Consider the following 18,429-nt stretch of genomic DNA (forward strand, 5'->3'; position numbering starts at 1 on the left):
CCATAACCTCCGCCAGCTTTCACCCATACCCTCCGCCAGCTTTCACCCATCCCCGCTCCAGCGCCGATCCCGCCCCAGCAACCGATCCCCCCTCCAGCGCTGATCCCGCCTCATTTCTGCTCCAGCACCCATCCGGCCCCAGTGCCGATCCCACCCCATCCCGGCTCCATGCCGATCCCGCCCCATCCCCGCTCCAGCGCCGATCCCGCCCAACCCACCCACGCTTCTGCGTCAATCCCGCCTCATCCCCGATCCTGCCCCAATCCCGCTCCAGCACCGATCACGCCCAATGCACTCTCCAGCACCGATCCCGCCCAATCCCCGCTCCAGCGCCGATCCCGCCCCATCCCCGCTCCTGCACCCATCTCGCCCCATCCCCCTCCAGCGCTAATCACGCCCCATCCTCGCTCCAGCGCCAATCACGCCCCATCCCCGCTCCAGCGCCGATCCCGCCCCATCCCCACTCCAGCGCTGATCCCGCCCCATCCCCACTCCAGCGCTGATCCCGCCCCATCCCCGCTCCAGCACCGATCCCACCCCACCCCCACTCCAGTGCCAATCCCGCCCCATCCACGCTCCAGCGCCAATCCCGCCCCATCCCCGATCCCGCCCCATCCCCACTACAGCGCCAATCCCGCCCCATCCCCGCTCCAGCGCCGATCCCGCCCCATCCCCACTCCAGCGCCAATCCTGCCCCATCCCCGCTCCAGCGCCAATCCCGCCCCATCCCCGCTCCAGCACCGATCCCGCCCAATCCACCCACGCTCCAGCGCCAATCCCGCCCCATCCCCGATCCTGCCCCAATCCCGCTCCAGCGCCGATCGCGCCCAAAGCACGCTCCAGCACCGATCCCGCCCAATCCCCGCTCCAGCGCCGATCCCGCCCCATCCCCACTCCTGCACCCATTTCGCCCCATCCCCGCTCCAACGTCGAACCCGCCCGCTTTGGGACCGCGCGGCGACGGCTGTGACGTCACTATGTTGATGGACGGGGCTTTAGCCAATAAGAAGCGCCGGACGGGCTCGATCGCTGGAGCGGCGGCTCCGGAGGCTTAGCCAATGGCAGCGCAGAAGGAGGCGGGAGCGAGAATCTGCCTCCCTTTGTCCGGGGGAACCGGAGTCAGAGTAGGAAAAACTGCAGCAACCTGGAATATCCTTAAATATATAAACCTAGCCTGGAATATCCTGAAATAGACACAACCTACCTGGAATATCCTGGAATCGAGACATCCCATCCTGGAATAGACATATACCAGCTTGGAATCTCCAGGAATATCCTGTAATAGATACAGCACCTGGAATATCTTGAAATACACATACCAGTCTGGAATATCCTGGAATAGACAGATTACAGCGTGGAATCTCCTGCAATAGATACAGCACACGTGGAATATCCTGGAATAGACACATACCACTCTGGAATATCCTGGAATAGATACAGCACACCTGGAATATCCTGGAATAGACACATCCCAGCCTGAGATAGACATATACCAGCTTGGAATATCCTGGAATAGATACAGCACACCTGGAATATCCTGGAATCGACACATCCCAGCGTGGAATATCCAGGTTTAGACACAACCCAGCATGGAATATCCTGGAATACACACATATCAACCTGGAATATCCTGTATTAGATACAGCCCAGCCTGGAATATCCCAGAATAGACACAACCCTTCCTAAATTATCCTGGCAAAGGCACATTCCAGCCTGGTATATCTTGGAATAGACACATCCCAGCCTGGAATACCCTGAAGTGGACACAACCCAGCCTGGAAAATCGTGGAATAGACACATCCTAGCCTGGAATGTCCTGAAATAGACACATCCCATCCTGGAATATCCTGAAATAGACAAGTCTAAACCTGGAATATCCTGAAATAGACACACCTGAGCCTGGAATATTCTGGAATATTGAGACCTGAACCTGCAATATATCCACCGCTACCTGGAGTAGGCAGCAATGGACCAACCCAGCCTGGAATAGGTCGACCCTTGCCTGAAATATCTTGGAATGGATGCAATCTATTAATCCAGCACCATCTCTAACTCAGCTTCAATTCATCTTCAATTTGAATTTGGATTCATTCCGTCGCCAGCTGTAACCCATCCAGTTGCACAGTTGATTTATTGACCGGAGATTTCAGTTCACAGTGTGGACCCAATCCTGAAGCTTTGTGCTTGGAACAAAGCTGTGAGTGAAATTATTTCCTTTTACTCTTTGGCCTGGACTTGGAATTTTACACAACACCCTCTGGGATCTTAAAGGGGCAGGCTGCATCCTTCCTTGGGCTATAAGTGATTACTAGATTTTTGAGTGAAGTGACAAAGTGATTTGAGGAGTCACTTCAAATTCCATTTTCTATCTTCTAGGTCATCTGACCAAAACAAATTCACTGATTAAAATGGATGAACTAAACCACAAATCAGTAGAAGTAGGAGCAAGAGTATGCCATTCAGCCCCTAAGTCCTTCTCCACTATTTGGCACGGTGACACAGTGGTTAGCACCACTGCCTCACAGCACCAGGGACCCGGGTTTAATTCCGGCTTCGGGTGACTGTCTGTGTGGAGTTTGCACGTTCTCCCCGTATCTGCGTGGGTTTCCTTCGGGTGCTCTAGGTTTCCTCTCACATTCCAAAGGTGGATTGTCCGTATCTTTTGATTAAAACAGTAAAACAATATACAAGGCCAAACGGTACAAACAGTAATTTTGTGTTGGAGAAACAGGGTACCCTCCCCTCAGCACCAATGTACAGGGAGCGGGGGTCGGAAACTCTGATTATTAAAACATATTAAATTGTCCTTTAGTGTCCAAAGATGTGCATTTTAGGTGGATTGGCCATGCTAAATTGTCCCTTAATGTTCAAACGGTTAGGTGGGGGAGTGGGTCTGGGTAGGGTGCTCTTTCAGAGGGTAAGTGCAGACTCGATGGGCCAAAGAGGCTCCTGCATTGTCGGGATCTAATGGGAATATAATTTCTAACATAAACTGATGCTCTGAGGGGAGAAAATCCCATGGGTGGAATTTTCCCTAAATTCAGCAAAAGCTGATGGCGGGATGGGAGAAGTGACATTGAGCATGATGACCACGGGGGCAGGATTTCATGTCATATTGTGCAGCACTTAGAAAAAAAAACGTGAGGCCAGGGGATTGACACCGGCTCGGTGGTGGGCAGCCTCTGATTCGCCCGCCTTGCCGTTTCCTCAGCACTCCATTTAAAGTCTGCCCCAATGCTCGGCAGCCACCACTCCTTGGGCGATGGCAATAGATGGCAGCAAGGGAGGCTGACCCCAAGGCAGACTGCTGAGGTGTGGAGTGACGCCCTCTAACCTTGCACAGAGTGGAGACCACCGAGCTGGGACACCAACCTATCCTGGGAGGCGGTGGCCAACATGGTCAGTGCCAACTCCCTGCATAAGAGGACTGGCATCCAGTGACCAAAAAGAATAATCTTCCTGCCAGGGTGAGTCTCTCTTCTCATCACTCTCATCATCTCCGTTTTCCACGACAGAGCCGAGGATGGCCAGTCGGGTTGTGCGGAAAACGCATTTTCCCTTGTTATAAGTGAGGTTGAGAGCTTGGGCGATTTGGAGAAACTTCTGACGGTTGGCGTCGTGGTCCTGCTGATCGTGGCAGCAGATGGCAGCACGGTAGAATTGTGGGGTCAGCACGGTAGAATTGTGGAGAGCACAATTGCTTCAGAGCTCCAGGGTCCCAGGTTCGATTCCGGTTTGGGTCACTGTGCAGAGTCTGCACATCCTCCCCGTGTGTGGTGTATAATCATCTGGAAAGGAATAATTTGATTAGACATAGTCAACACGGTTTTGTGAAGGGTAGGTCGTGCCTCACAAACCTTATTGAGTTCTTTGAGAAGGTGACCAAACAGGTGGATGAGGGATGTGGTGTATATGGATTTCAGTAAAGCGTTTGATAAGGTTCCCCACAGTAGGCTACTGCAGAAAATACGGAAGCATGGGATTCAGGGAGATTTAGCAGTTTGGATCAGAAATTGGCTAGCTGGAAGAAGACAAAGGGTGGTGGTTGATGGGAAGTGTTCAGACTGGAGTCTAGTTACTAGTGGTGTACCACAAGGATCTGTTTTGGGGCCACTGCTGTTTGTCATTATTATAAATGACCTGGAGGAGGGTGCAGAAGGATGGGTGAGTAAATTTGCAGATGACACTAAAGTCGGTGGAGTTGTGGACAGTGCGGAAGGATGTTATAAGTTACAGAGGGACATAGATAAGCTGCAGTGCTGGGCTGTGATGTGGCAAATGGAGTTTAATGCAGAAAAGTGTGAGGTGATTCATTTTGGAAGGAATGACAGGAAGACAGAGTACTGGGCTAATGGTAAGATTCTTGGCAGTGTGGATGAGCAGAGAGATCTCGGTGTCCATGTACATAGATCCCTGAAAGTTGTCACTCAGGTTGAGAGGGTTGTTAAGAAGGCGTACGGTGTGTTAGCTTTTATTGGTAGAGGGATTGAGTTTCGGAGCCATGATTGCAGCTGTACAAAACTGGTGCGGCCACATTTGGAGTATTGCGTGCAATTCTGGTCGCCGCATTATAGGAAGGATTTGGAAGCATTGGAAAGGGTGCAGAAGAGATTTACCAGAATGTTCCCTGGTATGGAGGGAAGATCTTATGAGGAAAGGCTGAGGGATTTGAGGCTGTTTTCGTTAGAGAGAAGAAGGTTAAGAGGTGACTTAATTGAGGCATACAAGATGATCAGAGGATTGGATAGGATGGACAGTGAGAGCCTTTTCCCTCGGATGGTGATGTCTAGCACGAGGGGACATATCTTTAAATTGAGGGGTGATATAAGACAGATGTCAGAGGTAGGTTCTTTACTCAGTAGTAAGGATTGCTGGAGGTCAGGATTCTGCTGAGGCCCAGTCAGGTGATAAGCTTCAGGACTCGGTCATACCTCAGGAGCTCCAAAGGCAAAGTGGGGAACATCAGGAAGGGAAATCAGATTCACTCCGCCTTCTATCAAAGAAGATGATGCTACCCTCTGACACAACCTGGTTAATATAGCAAGAGTGGCGCAAGACCTCTCTCCTTAGCACAGGGCTAAATCGCTGACTTTGAAAGCAGACCAAGGCAGGCCAGCACCATGGTTCAATTCCCGTACCAGCCTCCCCGAACAGGTGCTGGAATGTGGCGACTAGGGGCTTTTCACAGTAACTTCATTTGATGCCTACTTGTGACAATAAGTGATTTTCATTTCATTTCCTGCACTGCAGCAGGACACGCACTACATTGTTCAGGTAGTTATGGGGATCCACTTGTGCCAACACCAGATGCCAGTTGGGCTTCCTATGCTCACACCAGCTGCCCCTCTATCCCAAGGAGGAAGCCAGGGGCACTAGAGCATAAGGAGGAGGAACAGCTGGTCCACAGCCAGGGGCCATCCACCCAGGTGACTCTCGGAGAGTTCCGTCTATCTTCCTGTGACCGCCTCAGCTCCAGCTGTACAGGCTGAGGAGAGTGACGCTGCCACACATCAGGACCCCGAAAGTAGGCCGTGCCCTCCAGGACTCAGCCCTCCAAAGAACGCATGCCAAGTCCAACCTGAGCTATCATCTCAGGCGCAGGCATTGTCCTAAGCTCCACTCCAAGGCCCAGTCAATGGCACCTCAGCAGGCATCTGAAGGGTCGGAGCGCTCTCCTCAGCCTGTGTTCCCTTGCTCACTATCAAAGAGGATGCAGGTGCTTGCCCAGTCAGCTAATGGTGCAGGGAAACCATGGCAGTCACCGAATGTGGAGGCTAACACGCCAGAACGGCAATTAGTGGCACTTACACATCATCAGTGGTGATTTAGTGGGCATAATTGAGTGAGCAGTCAGACTTAAGGTATGTGAGTTGAGTTGTAGCGGAACGATCCCATCTGCAACTGAGTGTTCCTTATTGACATGCCTTGCCATTAGACTGGCCCTTGTCAGTAATGAGCCTGCAGACCCCCACTCCCCCTTCTGTCCCCAATCCCCCCTCCCCCCACAACCCCAACAACATTTGAGTGGATCCGTAAGTCCATAATGACTGGCCACCCTCACACCACAATGGCCCACACTTCCTTCTGAGTATCCGGGCCCTGCAAGAAAGCCACGGCCCAGGAGCAGAAGGCAGCCTCAGGAACGGTGATTTTAACACTTGGCTGCCTTCCCCCTTCTTTTTATTTAAAACGTATTTTATTCAAACTTATATCAAAGTAGTTACAGCAAATAAACACCCTGGAAAACATTCTTCCCAATAATCAACTATACAGTTTGTACAGATGTTCCTCCTTTTTCATCCCCCCCCCTCGCCGTGACGAACAGCTCCTCAAACAAGGTCACAAACATCCCCCACCTTTTCTCAAACTCCCCTGCTGAGCCCCTTAACTCATACTTTATCTTCTCTAACCGCAGGAAGTCATAAAGGTCACCCAACCATGCTGCTACCCCCGGTGGCAATGCCGACCGCCACTCCAGCAAAATTCGCCGCCGTGCAATCAGAGAGGCGAAGGACAAGACATCGGCCTTCCTCCTCTCCATGAGCTCCGGCTTCTCTGAAACCCCAAATATCGCCAACAAAGGGTCCGGGTCCACCTCCTCCTCCACTGTCCTGGCTCAGACACTCCCGCCCAGAATCTTCCCAATTTTTCACAACCCCAAAACATGTGCGCACGATTCGCTGGCCCCCCCCCCCGCCCACACCTCTCACACTCATCTGCTACTCCCTGAAAGTACCCACTCATTCTTGTTCGAGTCATATGCACCCTGTGCACCACCTTAAACTATATCAGGCTCATCCTTGCACAAGAGGAGGTCCAGTTTATCCTTCGCAGTGCCTCACTGCACACTCCCCAATTGATCTCCATTCCCAACTCCGCTTCCCATTTCTCCTTGATCTTCACCACCCGCTCGCCTCCCTGCTCCCCCAGCTACTTATATATGTACCCAATTCTTCCCTCCCCTTCCACATCCGGAAGCAGCAGTCGCTCCAGCAGGGTGTATCCCGGCAATCTAGGGAACCCCTTCCAGACCTTTCGTGCAAAGTCCCTAACCTGTAGATACCTGAACTCACTACCCGTCGGCAGCTCTACCCTCTCCCTTAGCTCCTCCAGACTGGCGAACCCTTCCTCCAAATACCAATCCTTCACCTTGACCAGCCCCACTTCCCTCCACCTGTATACACTATCCAGGGATAATGAGGGGACAGAGGGAGCACGGGTGTCGCTCTATGCCGATGACCGCTTGCTGTATGTTTTGGTTCCGTTGGAGAGTATGGGAAGGATTATGGGCCTGTTGGGGAGGTTTGGAGGGTTCTCGGGATACAAGCTGAATGTAGGGAAAAGCGAGGTATTCCCGGTGAATGAGCTGGCACAGCGGGCTAATTTAGGGGGGGGATGCCATTTACAGTAGCGAGGGATAGCGGGCTCCCTGAATACTACCCGGAGCCATTGGCAATGCTGCCGTCACCATAGCCCTCAAACTAGACCCCTCACAAGATTCCTCCTCCATCCTAACCCACTCTACCCCTTCTCCTTCCCACCACCGCCGCACCTTGTCCACATTCGCCGCCCAATAATAATGAAGCAGGTTTGGCAACGCAAAACCCCCCTGCTGCCTCTGCCTCTGTAGCAGGGTCCTCCCCACCCTCGGCACCTTCCCCGCCCATACAAAGTCAGAGATGATTGTGTCCACTTTCCGAAAAAAGGCCTTTGGTATAAAGATCGGGAGAGCCTGAGAGATAAACAAGAACCTCGGCAGAATATTCATTTTCACCACTTGGACCCTCCCCACCAATGTTAAGTGCAGTGTATCCCACCTCTTAAGATCCTCCCTGGCCTCCTCCACCAGCTTTAAGTTCCACTTATGGAGCCCTGTCCATTCCCTCGCTACCTGAATCCCCTGCCTTCCCCCTTCTAGTCCCAACTATTCACCCCTCAACAGCAGTACCTAGTCTCCTCTTGTTCTGAAGTGGTTTGCCTGACAACTACATGTCCTTCCGCACTACCTCCGGGTCTCTCCTCTGGTACCCTCTGGTCTCTCCTCCGGTACCCATGAGTCTCTCCCCTGGTATGCCCGAGTCTTTCCCCCGGTACCCTCAAGCCCCCCCACCCCCACTCCCGAGTATCTCCCACGGTACCCTGGTACGCACGAGTCTCTCCCGATACCCACGAGTCTCTCTCCGGTGCCCATGAGTCTCTCCCCCGGTACCCATGAGACTCTCCCCCGGTACCCCTGAGTCTCTTCCCGGTTCCCATGACTCTCTCCCCAATACCCCCGAGTCTCTTCCCAGTACCCCCGAGTCTCTCCCCGATACCCCCAAGTCTCTTCCCGGTACCCCTCAGTCTCTTCCCGGTATCCCTGAGTCTCTCCCTGGTACCCCCGAGTCTCATCCCGATACCCCGAGTCTCTTCCCGGTACCCCGAGTCTCTCCCCGATGCCCCCGAGTCTCTCCTCGATACCCCCGAGTCTCTCACCGCTACCCCCGAGTCTCTTTCCGGTACCCACGAGTCTCTCCCCGATACCCCCGCGTCTCTCCCCGATACCCCCGAGTCTCTTCCCGGTACCCCCGAATCTCTCCCCGATACCCCCGAGTCTCTCCTCCGGTACCCATGAATCTTCCCGATACCCCCGAGTCTCTCCCCAGTACCCATTAATCTTCCAGGTACCCCCGAGTCTCTCCCCGATACCCCCAAATCTCTTCCAGGTACCCCCGAGTCTCTCCCTGGTACCCATGAATCTTCCCGGTACCCCCGAGTCTCTCCCCGATACCCCCAAGTCTCTCCCCAATACCCCCGAGTCTCTCCCCAATACCCCCGAGGCTCTCCCCGATACCCCCGAGTCTCTCCCCACTACCCCCGAGTCTCTCCCCAATACCCCCGAGTCTCTTCCCGGTACCCCCGAGTCTCTCCCAGATACCCCCGAGTCTCTCCCCGATACCCCCGAGTCTCTCCCTGATACCCCCAAGTCTCTCCCCGATACCCCCGAGTCTCCCCCCGATACCCCCGAGTCTCTTCCTGGTACCCACGAGTCTCCCCCCGATACCCTTGAGTCTCTCCTCCGGTACCGATAAGTCTCTCCCCTGATACGGCGGGAGAGTAGTTAGCACTGCTACCTCACTGCTGCGCCAGGTACCCGGGTTCAATTCTGGCTCGGGTGACTGTGTGGAGTTTGCATGTTTATCCGTGTCTGCGTGGGTTTCCTCTGGGTGCTGCGGTTTCCTCCCACAGTCCAAAGATGTGCAGATTAGGTGGATTGGCCATGCTAAATTGCCCCTTAGTGTCCAAAAAAGGTTAGGTGGGGTTACTGGGTTACAGAGATAGGGTTGGGCCATGGGCCTAGGTAGGGCATTCTTTCCAAGGGTCGGTGCAGATGCGATGGGCCAAATGGCCTTCCTCTGCATCTGCATTGCAGAGATTCTATGATTTTACGCTACCCGCGAATCTCTCCCCCGGTACCCGCAAGTCTCTCCCTGGTACTCAAGAGACCACCCCCCCCCCTCCCCCCCCCCCCCCCCCCCCCGTACCCATGAGGCTCTCTCCCAACATCCACAAATCTCTCTCCAGTACCTGAGAGCCTCTCTTGGTACTTGAGCGGATTTCCCTGGTACCCAGAGGCGTCTCTTGGTATTCCTGAGTCCATCCCCACTGCCCGTCTCCCCTGAGAAAAAACGAGCTTTCCACTCAGCTCCAAACCTCCCTTGGAGGTCAACTCATTAAGCGCAGGGCAGCACGGTGGCGCAGTGGGTTAGCCCTGCTGTCTCACAGCGCCGAGGTCCCAGGTTCGATCCCGGCTCTGGGTCACTGCCCGTGTGGTAATTGCACATTCTCCCCGTGTTTGCGTGGGTTTCACCCCCAGAACCCAAAGATGTGCAGGGTAGGTGGATTGGCCGCGCTAAATTGCCCCTTAATTGGAAAAAATAAATTGGGTACTCTGAATTTTTAAAAAAACTCATCAAGCGCACGTCTTTTGAAAGCTGTCGTGATTTGCCCTGTCTTGATGTCTCACCTCTGGTAAACAGGTGTCCCTTAGGCCATAACCTCTGGCAGCAGGCATCACTCGAGCCATACCCTCTGGCAACGGTGTCCTCAAGTAACATCCTCTGGAAACACGCATCCCTAAAGCCGTACTCTCTAGCAATTGGTATCCTTCAAGCCATACCCTTGGAAACAGGCATGCTTCAAGCCATACCCTCTGTCAACAGGTTGCCCTCAAGCCATACCCTTTGGCAACAGGTGGCGCTCAAGCCATACACTCTGGCAAGTGGTTTCCCTCAAGCCATACAGGCTGCTAACCTGTTCCCAGTAAGACGAATGATGCAAAAAGACAGAAGAATGTGTGCTTTCTCCGCCTGCGGTCTTTGCACCTGGGGAGGAGGAGAGTTTATCTAATTTGTCAACCCCAGTATTATGTGAGCTCTTATATTGTAAAAGCAAAATACTGCATATTCTAGAAATCTGAAATAAAAACAGAAACTGCTGGACAGGCTCCGCAGGTCTGGCAGTATCTGTGGAGAGAAAAAAACAGAGCCTGCGGTCACCTTCAGAGAGAACGGTGGAAGATCCAGAGAGACTGGGGAAACGCGACGTCATGAGGCTCACATCTACAAAGGGCAGGAACCTCATTTAAATACACTTGAATTAATTTTGGTATTATTAACAGGCCCTCAGGCACATGATCACCCCCTCATTAAATATTCATACCTCAATAATGGGAGGTTTACAACAGCTTTTTAAAAACGTGAACCAGTCGAGGGTATACCCCGGGGGCGCAAAGGTAAGCAAAGCCCCTTACGGGGTGGAGGTACATTGCCGAGCAGTACCAACCTGGAAGTCCCACCTTATGCCAGGGAGCAGTGCCAGGGTGGGCCCTTGTGTTAGCCTCATGGGAAGGGGTGGGGTCCATTTATGTGTGGTGGGGCGATGGGAGAGTGGGCAGGAAGACAGGCATGGGGAGGCCACAGAGGGGGGAAATCGCCAGTGATACTTCCACGGCGGGAAGAGGGAGACTCAGTGGGTGTTGGGGGAGGGGGGGAGGTGGGGTGATGGGTGGGAGAGTGAAACATCTGTGCTGATCAGAACCCCTTCAAAAATGCTGCCCTGATCTCTGTGGAGCTGGGTGCCGGCTCTGTCGGGCCCCGCCTTGCCAGACTGACGGTGTAAACCACGCCCACTGATTTTTTTTCCTTTAAAGAGGCTCAAGGTCCGGAGAGAAAACTGGTCTGTGCAACTGGAGAGTAACATGACGGTTTTCAGTCTGAGCCTGGCACTTTGGAAAAATATGGTATGATTCCGCCCAACACCAAGCTCTTGTGCAGCAATCTTTAATGAGACACCTAGGGCGGAATTCTCTGGCCCCCCCCCGCCGGGTCGGAGAATCGGCGCGGCGCGAATCGTGCCACGACGCCGGGACGCAATTCTCTGCAGCGCGGAGAACTGGCGCCATCGGCGTGGTCGGTGCGGCGCTGGTCAGGGTATGCGCCGACTCTCCGGCCCAGGCCGGAGATCTGATTCTCCAGCCTGGATGGGCCGAGCGGCCGTCAACAAAAAGCCGAGTCCCGCCGGCGCCGTTCTAACATCCTCTGAGCCAGTGGGAACTCGGCGTTGAAGGGTCCGGGGGCGGCCTGTGAGGGGGAGGGGAGGGTCCGACCCCGGGGCGGGGGCCTCTGTAGTGGCCTGGCCTGAGATCAGGCCCACCGATCGGCGGACCGGCCTCTCTGCCCCCCAATCTCGGGGCCGGCGCGGGGAAGGCCACTGCGCATGTACTAGTTGGCGCCGGCCCAACTGCGCATGCGCAGACCCCGCGGCGCCGGGTTCAGGCTGGGTCCTAGTCCGCTGTGGGTCCCGCAACGGGCGCCGACGCCGGAGTAAAACACTCCCGTTTTTACTCCGGCGTCAGCACTTAGCCGGCCGTTGGGAGAATCCCGCCCCTTATCAATATAGGAATCCGAGAACATTTCCAGAGCCTGAGACCAGCATGTATGCAGGCAGTGTGTCCAGCTGTACCTCTTGGAAGCTTGGGTTTCTGAGCTGGAACGGTGGCTGGAGACACTGTGGAGCATCTGCAAGTCTTAGAGCATCGTGGATTGCATGTTTAGAGAGGTGGTCACACTACAACTGAAGGGACTTGAGAAGGAAGGGAATGGGTGACCACCAGGCAATCCAGAGAAACAGGCAGGTAGTTCAGGAGTTCCCTGGGGTCTCACTCACAAACCAGTCTTCCATCTTGGGGCTGATGAGGCTGGTTCCTCCAGGGAATGTAGACAAGCTTCTGGCACCACAAGAAGCCTGTCTTTACAGGAGGGGAGAAAGAGAGGAAGGGCAATAGTAATAGGGGTTTCTACAGTCAGGGGAACAGATAGGCGCTACTGTGGCCATCAACGTGATTCCAGGATGGTGTGTTGCCTCCCTGGTGCCTCCGAACGGCTGCAGGGCATCCTGAAGGGGAAGGGTGAAAAGGCAGAGGTCATGGTACATGTTGGTACCAGTGACATAAGTAGGAAGAGCGATGAGGACTTGCATCAACATTTAATGGACTAAAAAGCAGGACCTCTCGGGTTGTAATCTCTGGATTACTCCCAGTGTCACGTGCTAGCGAGTTCAGAAATAGTAAAATAATGCAGATGAATGTGTGGCTTAAGAGTTGGTGCAGGAGGGAGGGCTTTAGTTTCCTGAACCACTGGGACAGTTTCTGGGACCTGTACAAGCGGGACACACCTGAACCAGAGCAGGACTAAATCCTTGCTGGTGGGTTTGCTAGTGCTGTTGGGAGGAGTTTAATCTAATTCAGCAAGGGAAGCAGAATGTTAGCAGAATAGGAACACAGCATAGCACAACAAAACAATCAAGTCAGAGGGAATACAGCAGTAGGTAGTGCCAGAAAGATTCAGGTAAAATGGATGAGTTAACATCCAGGATTGACATGTGGAATTGTGATAGAGTAACCATCATGGAAACGTGGTTGAGGGAGGGGCAGGATTGGCAGCTCAACATCCTGGGATATAAAATCGTCAGGCGAGACAAAGGATGTGCAGTTCTGGACCTAATTCTGGGGTATTAAGCTGGACAGGTGATGGTGTGTTGGTGGGGGGAGCATTTTGGTTATAGCGACCAGAGCATGGTACAATTTACATTTGTTATGGACAAAGAAATACGCAAGTTGCTGTAATGTTCTTTGATTGGGCTGATGTTGAATCTTGATATTGTAGTTTGAACAAAATGTTAGGCTTTGTTTTATGCACAAAGTTATTTATATTAACACTACCCTAACAAAATACTAAAATGTCTAAGATGAATACAGTAATACAGTTGGAAATAATGGTCTAACACTAACTTACACTAAGATACTGCAGAGCTACTCTAATATGCGACTGCTACCAACTCCTTACTAACACCTTCCCTCTACATACAGGATGGTCTACACCTGGACCAGAGGGGTACCAATATCCTGGGGGGGGGAAATTTGCTAATGCTCTTCAGGAGGGTTTAAACTAGTTCAGCAGGGGCTTGGGAACCTGAATTGTAGCTCCAGAATACAGGAGGTTGAGAGTAGTGAGATCATGAGTAAGGTTTCAAAGTTGCAGGAGTGTACCGGCAGGCAGAAAGGTGGTTTAAAGTGTCTTCTTCAATGCCAGGAGCATCCGGAATAAGGTGGGTGAACTTGCGGCATGGGTTGGTACATGAGAGCGGGTAAATGGAGTTGAAATCAGCCATGATTGAATGGTGGAGTGGTCTTGATGGGTCGAATGGCCTTACTTCCGCTCCTATGTCTTATGGTCTTATGGGACTTCGATGTTGTGGCCTTTCGGAGACATGGATAGAGCAGGGACAGGAATGGTTGTTGCAGGTGCCGGGGTTTAAATATTTCAGTAAGCTCAGGGAAGGTGGTAAAAGAGGGGGAGGGGTGGCATTGTTAGTCAAGGACAGTATTACGGTGGCAGAAAGGACGATTGATGAGGACTCGTCTACTGAGATAGTATGGGCTGAGGTTAGAAACAGGAAAGGAGAGGTCACCCTGTTAGGGGTTTTCTATAGGCCTCCAAAAAGTTCCAGAGATGTAGAGGAAAGGATTGCAAAGATGCTTCTGGATAGGAGCGAAAGCAACAGGGTAGTTGTTATGAGGGACTTTGACTTTCCAAATATTGACTGGAAACGCTATAGTTCGAGTACTTTAGATGGGTCCGTTTTTGTCCAATGTGTGCAGGAGGGTTTCCTGACACAGTATGTAGATAGGCCAACGAGAGGCGAGGCCATTTTGGATTTGGTACTGGGTAATGAACCAGGACAGGTGTTAGATTTGGAGGTAGGTGAGCACTTTGGTGATAGTGACCACAATTCGATTACGTTTACTTTAGTGATGGAAAGGGATAGGTATATACCGCAGGGCAAGAGTTATATCTGGGGGAAAGGCAATTATGATGCGATGAGGGAAGACTTAGGATGCATCGGATGGATAGGAAAACTGCAGGGGATGGGCACAGTGGAAATGTGGAGCTTGTTCAAGGAACAGCTACTGCATGTCCTTGATAAGTATGTACCTGTCAGGCAGGGAGGAAGTGATCAAGCAAGGGAACCCTGGTTTACTAACGCAGTCAAAACACTTGTCAAGAGGAAGAAGGAGGTTTATGTAAAGATGAGACATGAAGGTTCAGTTAGGGCGCTTGAGAGTTACAAGTTAGCTAGGAAGGACCTACAGAGAGAGCTAAGAAGAGCCAGGAGGGGACATGAGAAGTCTTTGGCACGTAGGATCAAGGATAACCCTAAATCTTTCTATAGATATGTCAGGAATAAAAGAATGACTAGGGTAAGAGTAGGGCCAGTCAAGGACAGTAGCGGGAAGTTGTGCGTGGAGTCCGAGGAGATAGGAGAGGTGCTAAATGAATATTTTTCGTCGGTATTCACACAGGAAAAAGATAGTGTTGTCGAGGAGAATGCTGAGATTCAGGCTACTAGACTAGAAGAGTTTGAGGTTCATAAGGAGGAGGTGTTAGCAATTCTGGAAAGTGTGAAAACAGATAAGTCCCCTGGGCCGGATGGGATTTATCCTAGGATTCTCTGAGAAGCTAGGGAGGAGATTGCTGAGCCTTTGGCTTTGATCTTTAAGTCATCTTTGTCTACAGGAATAGTGCCAGAATATGGGAGGATAGCAAATGTCCCTTGTTCAAGAAGGGAAGTAGCGACAACCCCGGTAACTATAGACCAGTGATCCTTACTTCTGTTGTGGGCAAAATCTTGGAAAGGTTTATAAGAGATAGGATGTATAATCATCTGGAAAGGAATAATTTGATTAGAGATAGTCAACACGGTTTTGTGAAGGGAAGGTCGTGCCTCACAAACCTTATTGAGTTCTTTGAGAAGGTGGCCAAACAGGTGGATGAGGGTAAAGCAGTTGATGTGGTATATATGGATTTCAGTAAAGCATTTGATAAGGTTCCCCATGGTAGGCTACTGCAGAAAATACGGAGGCATGGGATTCAGGGTGATTTAGCAGTTTGGATCAGAAATTGGCTAGCTGGAAGAAGACAAGGGGTGGTGGTTGATGGGAAATGTTCAGACTGGAGTCCAGTTACTAGTGGTGTACCACAAGGATCTGTTTTGGGGTCACTGCTGGTTGTCATTTTTATAAATGACTTGGAGGAGGGTGTAGAAGGATGGGTGAGTAAATTTGCAGATGACACTAAAGTCGGTGGAGTTGTGGACAGTGCGGAAGGATGTTACAAGTTACAGAGGGACATACGGCAGCACGGTAGCCTTGTGGATAGCACAATTGCTTCACAACTCCAGGGTCCCAGGTTCGATTCCGGCTTGGGTCTCTGTCTGTGCGGAGTCTGCACGTCCTCCCCGTGTGTGCGTGGGTTTCCTCCGGTGCTCCGGTTTCCTCCCACAGTCCAAAGATGTGCAGGTTAGGTGGATTGGCCATGATCACTGCCCACTTCTTTGCCCATTCTCGTAGCCTTTCCAAGTCCTCCTGCGGCCCCCTTGCTTCCTCAGTCCTACCTGTCCCTCTATAGATCTTTGTATCATCTGCAAACTTAGCAACAGTGCCTTCAGTTCCTCCTTCCAGATCATTAATGTATATTGTGAAACGTTGTGGTCCGAGCACAGACCCCTGAGGCACACCACTAGTTACCGGCTGCCATCCTGAAAAAGGCCTCTTGGAGAAAAATCAAAAATCCACCGCTGCCCATCCTTATCTTTGAACACCTCCATCAAACATCTTCTGAATTCTCCCTGCTCCCACCTGCTCACCCCAGAACTGAGATTCCTGAAACCGAGGAGTATCCGGATAGACCTCTTCTGCAGTCTCGCCGACAATCCACTGTGATTGTCCCTGGGGACCAGTCACGGGACAATAATCATACGGAAACTGGGCAGTCTAGATTTAGAAGAGGGGGGGGGGGCGGGCAGCGCTGGGAAAGAGGGATGAAGGAGGGGTTGGACCCTTGGAGACACTAGCACAGAATGATCCCCCTCCCATCTACCTGTCCTAACCTTTGTAAACTCGTTTTACAGGCCGTTGGAAATGGACCATTTACAGCCCTCCGGGAGCTCAGGAGATTTGCGAGAGGAACTGAAGGAGCCACACGGTGCGTTGGGATTTGACAAGCGCAGGCCTCTGGCAGTGGGTGAGACACGCAGTATGGAACGGGCATACCAGTGCGGGGACTGCGGGAAGGGTTTTGCCCGGCCATCCTACCTCGAGATACACCGGCGGAGTCACACTGGGGAGCGACCATTTACCTGCGCGGTGTGTGGGAAAGCATTCAGTCAGTCCTCCAACCTGCAGACTCACCAGCGGGTTCACAGTGGTGAGCGATCGCTGCCTTGCTCCGTGTGCGGAGAGCCCCTGGGCCGCACTCCTGGCAGGCCCCTCTACGCCCAAGGCTGCTGCTCCCAGTGTGGGCAGGGGCCACTGAGTCACCCCCCGATCGTAGCGAGGCCATTTCCTTGCTCGCAGTGCGAGAAGCGCTTTACCAGCCTGTCCCACCTCAAGACCCACCAGCGAAGCCACACCGGTGAGAGGCCTTTCACCTGCTCCCAGTGTGGGAAGGGCTTTGCCTGTTCTTCACACCTGCTGAAGCACCAGCGGAGCCACACTGGCGAGAGGCCATTTGCCTGCTCCCAGTGCCCCAAGCGTTTCGCCTGCCCATCCTACCTGGAGATTCACCGGCGGCTACACACCGGTGAGCGGCCCTTTCAGTGCTCCGTGTGTGGCAAGCGGTTTGCCTGCTCCTCCAACCTGCTGACCCACCGGCGGGTCCACACCGGTGAGGGCCCCTTCATCTGTACCCACTGTGGCCGGGGGTTCAAGTACATGTCCAAGCTGCTAGCACACCAGCCCACCCATGGTGCTGAGCGGCCATTCACCTGCTCCGAGTGCGGCAAGCAGTTCAACTACCCATCCCAGTTGGAGACCCACCGTCGGGTTCACACTGGGGAGAGACCATTCACATGCCCGCAGTGCGGGAGGGGCTTCACCCGCTCCTACCACCTGCGGGTACACCAGCGAGTGCACACCGGGGAGAGACCCTACAAATGCTCGCAATGTGAGAAGGCCTTCACCTGCTCCTCCTACTTATTGAAGCATCAGAGTGCTCATTCCTGACTCTGCGGGACCATAGCTGCCTCCTGTCGCTGGCCAGGCCTTTTTCTGTGATATTCTGTTGTTGGGTTCAGAGGATGGCCAAGCGGGGAGGATAGGGGGTTGGAAGTGGGTATCATTTTTACTGCTGATGTTATGGCCTCCCGTAACTAGGCTGGAGTTCAACCATGTGCACATATATATGTATAAATGTCAAATAAACCATCATCATTGCAAACATTGTGTGCGTCCAGTTTCATTATGAAGTTTTCTGGTCAGGTTTTGCTGGGTCTGCAGTGGCTGCATCAATTGCTGTATCTGGTTAGACGGCCGGGACTCTCTGTTACGGGTCCTTCCTCCTACAGCTGCTGGCGGGGTCGGAGACATTTGGCTGCGCTGTTCACTCTCTTCTCCTGCCGCTTGTCAATGGAATTTACCATTGGAGCCATCCCACGCCGCCGGGAAACCACGGATGTGCTGTTGACGGGACCAGAGAATTCTGCTGCCAGCGAATGGTCGTAGAATACCACACCTTATTTCATAGCCAGGCATGGCAGCAAATTATCAGAGCCATGAGGGAAAGGCTGGACTGGTTTAGGTCGCTGAGGGTGGGGAGGTATCAGACAGGAATAGCTCAGAATAGCTCAGGAATAGCCCAGCGGGGGTGGCGGCACGGCGGTGTGTACACCGGGCGGAGTGGGAGGCGGGTGTGCACGGAGTGGGGAGGGGTGTGTGCACGGAGCGGGGTGGGGGCTCGGGGGTGTGTACACGGGGCAGAGTGGGGGGTGTGGGTGTCCACAGAGTGGGGAGGGGTGTGTACACGGGGCGGAGTGGAGGGTGTGGTTGTGCAC

General features: G+C 52.9%; 1 protein-coding gene across 1 annotated transcript; it reads left to right on the forward strand.

Annotated features, from left to right (window-relative positions):
- Positions 1–1,082: 1,082 nt before the first annotated feature.
- LOC140399004 (uncharacterized) lies at positions 1,083–17,816 on the forward strand. Its single transcript, XM_072488046.1, has 2 exons — positions 1,083–2,197; positions 16,510–17,816. Exon 2 carries the CDS (start codon positions 16,520–16,522, stop codon positions 17,600–17,602), a length of 1,083 nt encoding a protein of 360 aa, XP_072344147.1. The 5' UTR covers positions 1,083–2,197; positions 16,510–16,519; the 3' UTR covers positions 17,603–17,816.
- The last annotated feature ends 613 nt before the right edge of the window (positions 17,817–18,429 follow it).

This window comes from Scyliorhinus torazame, chromosome 22 (assembly GCF_047496885.1).
Source record: "Scyliorhinus torazame isolate Kashiwa2021f chromosome 22, sScyTor2.1, whole genome shotgun sequence".
In the NCBI taxonomy this organism is placed as follows: Eukaryota; Metazoa; Chordata; class Chondrichthyes; order Carcharhiniformes; family Scyliorhinidae; genus Scyliorhinus; species Scyliorhinus torazame.

Excerpts from the sequence above, each read along its gene's own strand:
- LOC140399004 (XM_072488046.1), top strand. The coding sequence starts at position 16,520 with ATGGACCATTTACAGCCCTCCGGGAGCTCAGGAGATTTGCGAGAGGAA.